This window comes from Pinus tabuliformis, chromosome 6, assembly GCF_031772625.1.
Source record: "Pinus tabuliformis cultivar Carrire ecotype Pingquan chromosome 6, CPIR1, whole genome shotgun sequence".
Classification (NCBI taxonomy): domain Eukaryota; kingdom Viridiplantae; phylum Streptophyta; class Pinopsida; order Pinales; family Pinaceae; genus Pinus; species Pinus tabuliformis.
This window is the reverse complement of record NC_142292.1, coordinates 1,448,309,922-1,448,313,936: the sequence shown is the minus strand read 5'-3', so window position 1 is coordinate 1,448,313,936 and position 4,015 is coordinate 1,448,309,922. Positions and strand designations below refer to the sequence as shown.

The 4,015-nt window shown below is 38.9% G+C and overlaps 1 protein-coding gene across 1 annotated transcript; it reads right to left on the bottom strand.

Annotated features, from left to right (window-relative positions):
• Nucleotides 1–1,892: 1,892 nt before the first annotated feature.
• Nucleotides 1,893–2,441, bottom strand: LOC149264065 (putative disease resistance protein At4g27220). Its single transcript, XM_089394673.1, has one exon. It carries the CDS (start codon nucleotides 2,439–2,441, stop codon nucleotides 1,893–1,895), a length of 549 nt encoding a protein of 182 aa, XP_089250799.1.
• Between the last annotated feature and the right edge of the window lie 1,574 nt (nucleotides 2,442–4,015).

Here is a 4,015-nt window from a genome sequence, read left to right as displayed (position 1 = left end):
TATAAGGGGCTCTTCGATCAATTTCATCTTTGCAGAGCCTGTTGGAACAACAGGGCCATGGGAAGTACTTGAAGAAGAATTTCATCTTTGCAAAGCCTGTTGGAACAACAAGGCCATGGGAAGTACTTGAAGAAGAAGAGCTCATTGCACCAAAATTCACCATACAACCAACTTTCCCTTTTATCCCACAATTGGGAATATCTCTTTGTAATTTCTTCCATGTCTACAATAGACATTGCCATCACTTCTACATTAGTGTTCTCTCTAGTTCCTATATTTCTTATTGGACAACCAAAAATTCTTACTTTCTGAAGTGTCTTTAGATCCATATAACTCTCTGGTAATATATTTAATGTTGTACATGCCATTATAGTAAATATTTTAAGTGAAGCCATTGCACCTTTCTCTATTACAAGCAACTCCTTTAATGTAGGTAGCCAAGCAAGAGAAAATGTTTCCAGAAGAGGAAATGCTCCTTTGCGACCAAATTTTGTTGGAAACAAACTTATTCTAGGACATTCAATGATCTCCAATTGCCTCAAACCCTTGAGTTTATGTAGATGTGGAAGTTCTTCCAAGAAATGACAACCAACAAATTTAAGATAGCCCAAATATTGAAAGTCATAAAAATTATAATCCATTTTAACCAAGTGAAAGTATTCTAATAATACCAGTCTTCTCAATTTTGACATGTTTCTTATATCGTTGGGTAGAATTTCCAGCTTTATGAGTGACAATGTGAGGGAGTTCATTTGAGTCATCTTTCCCAGTGTGCCATCACTAATAATTTCCTCATTATTTTGTAGTTGTAATGTTTTAAGTTGTGTTAAACTTGCCAATTTGTTGATAGAAGCTGTTTTTTTTCCATCTGGTATCCTTATCTTTCTTCCAAAAAAGCCTTGCAACCATAAGTTTCCAAATGCTCCAAAGAGGTAAGCCCTGAGATACAGGGAGGTAGAAATTGCAGATCTCTACATCCCTCCAAGATTAATTTCCTTAAAGATCACAGCATATGGATGGCGGACGGTAATTCTTGGATGGCAGAATAGGAAAGATCAAGGATCTCCAGATTTACAAGACTGGTAAAAGATGCAGGTAACGTATTGATGGGCATGTGTCTTAAACCCAAATATATTAGCTGCTCCAAACACCCAATACTCTTTGGCAATGATTTCAATGACGTCCCACTTAAAGAGAACGCCTTAAGGGAGATCATACTCCTGATCACCCTTGTTGGGATCTTTGTTAAATATGGATTTCCACTGAGAAGCAATGAGCATATCTGTGTAGACAATGTGATTAGGGGAAAGACGTCAATCTGTTCTCACTCAAAAAAATCCGAATGCGGCCCAAACACTCATTTTCATTCACAGCTGTCAAACCATTACCCACACGGCAGTAGAAATTTTCTTCCTCCTCTGCGATTCGGATTGCCATATCACGCAGGGAGTCATGCACCCTGAAACAGAGTACTTTCCCATCAAAGTCTCTCATCATTGGCTCGATCAAACAACGATCTGCTAAAATGTTGAGATAATATCTTCCCAGCTCGAATGGATCATAAGCGGGTCGATGCTCATGTTCCAACGTCTTCTTGGCAATTAAGCCTTCCCCTATCCATACCTAAATCGCCAACTGGACATGAACGACTGCGTCTTCCAAGATGTTTGCAGCTACACATAAAAAGCACAATTGCAGGTCAGCATCCTCATAGCCGAGTGCATCATAACTCAACCTAACATAATTGTACACACTGTCCACGTTTGGCAGCCTTTGGACAGCCCATTCTCACTGTTGTGGATGAGTACTCCCGGCCATTGCCCTGCCAACCACTTTGATAGCGAGGGGAAGCCCTCTGCACCTTTTACACACAAGCTTGGCTTTTCCCTCTTCTATTTTTGCTGGCAGATTTCCATATAAATAGCACATTGCAGGTCAGTATCCTCATAGCCAAGTGCATCATAACTCAACCTAACACAATTGTACACACTGTCCACGTTTGGCAGCCTTTGGACAGCCCATTCCCACTGTCGTGGATGAGTACTCCCGGCCATTGCCCTGCCAACCACTTTGATAGCGAGGGGAAGCCCTCTGCACCTTTTACACACAAGCTTGGCTTTTCCCTCTTCTATGTTTGCTAGCAGATTTCCATTATTATATGGAAAAGTGTGACAAGCAAACAACTTCCAACTCTCATCTTCCGACAAGTCCTCCATTGTTATTGTGTATTTATCTGCGACACCTGTTTTTAAGAGTGCAGCGCAAACCCTGGAACTGACAATGACTTTGGAGGTGGAGTGGTTCCTTACAGGGCACAGTACACCTAATTCCTCTAACAATTCTGCAGCATTGCATCCCCATACATCATCTAAGAACAGAATAAACCCGGTGCTCTGGTGCACTGTCTGATTCAACCATCGCTTTACCTCTTCTTCGTTCATATTTTCGCCCAAATTTACATTTTTTGTGTGGCTATTTGGGTACGGAGTGCATTTCTAAGACTTGTAAAAGAGGGACTTTGGGAAACAGTGAGCCAAAGTAATAAACCATCCTTAGAATTACTGCGTACCTTTTGGCTATTGAAGAGCGTCTTCAAAAGAAGAGTTTTTCCGGATCCACCCTTGTCAACAACACCAGCTTTTCGAGAATCGAAAATGCTTTATCCTGTCCCACTATAAGGGGCTCTTCGATCAATTTCATCTTTGCAGAGCCTATTGGAACAACAGGGCCATGGGAAGTACTTGAAGAAGAAGAGCTCATTGCACCAAAATTCACCATACAACCAACTTTCCCTTTTATCTCACAATTGGGAATATCTCTTTGTAATTTCTTCCATGTCTACCATAGACATTGCCATCACTTCTACATTAGTGTTCTCTCTAGTTCCTATATTTCTTATTGGACAACCAAAAATTCTTACTTTCTGAAGTGTCTTCAGATCCATATAACTCTCTGGTAATATATTTAATGTTGTACGTGCCATTATATTAAATATTTTAAGTGAAGCCATTGCACCTTTCTCTATTACAGGCAACTCCTTTAATGTAGGTAGCCAAGCAAGAGAAAATGTTTCCAGAAGAGGAAATGCTCCTTTGTGACCAAATTCTGTTGGAAACAAACTTACTCTAGGACATTCAATGATCTCCAATTGCCTCAAACCTATGTAGATCCAGCATGCCAGGGTTGATTAAATTTCGAAAGTCAATTAAATAGTCAAAAGTTTTAAAGCTGTTGACTAGATTTGTAGAGTAAGTGAAATAGTCAAAAGGCGCTTTAAGTGACTGCCAGAATCAAAGGTTGTTTCCGAATGAGCACGAGCTAGCAGAGCCGCCCGTGATATTTCCGGAGGCGTTTATCGAGGCGGAGGAATTGCCTGGACCGCCAAAAGTGGTCGGAATCCGGGCAAAAAAATTTCAAAAAATTTCATAAATCCTTCACTTTGAAGATATCCCCATTGGAATCTCCCTGAAACATAACATATGATAAAAAAAACATCAATAAAGAAACAAAATTGCATAAACTTTTGACTTCTTTCTTCTATGCTATTGTTTCTCATCATTGCCTTACGGCGTTTTATTTGCAACATGTGGTGCAAATGCTAGTTACCAAATACGGCCGAATAAGTGGAAAAATTCGTCTAATCAGACGATGCCTATTATTACTTGGACTATTTTTTGCACATTAGTATTACTTATTATTTCTTGCTGGTAAGCCCGCGGTGGGTAAGACCTAATCTGACGCTTAAGGTGGAATCAAAACCCACCTAATATTTAACTTAATTATTATTTAAGTAAAATGGAAGGTTAATTATTATTTAAGTAAAATAGAAGCTTAGTCTTTTTAATTAGATAAACAAAAAATTTATAAGTGTCTTGAATGGTAAACGTAATTACTTTTAAACTCAAAATAGATGTATAGTAGGTAAAATGGAAACTAATGTATAATGTAAAATGGAAACTAATGTCAATGCATGTACAATAGCAGGTAAAATGGAAACTAATGTATAATGTAAAAT

What these genes read in the sequence shown, in the direction of transcription:
- LOC149264065 (XM_089394673.1), bottom strand. Translation starts at nt 2,441, where the DNA reads ATGAACGAAGAAGAGGTAAAGCGATGGTTGAATCAGACAGTGCACCAG.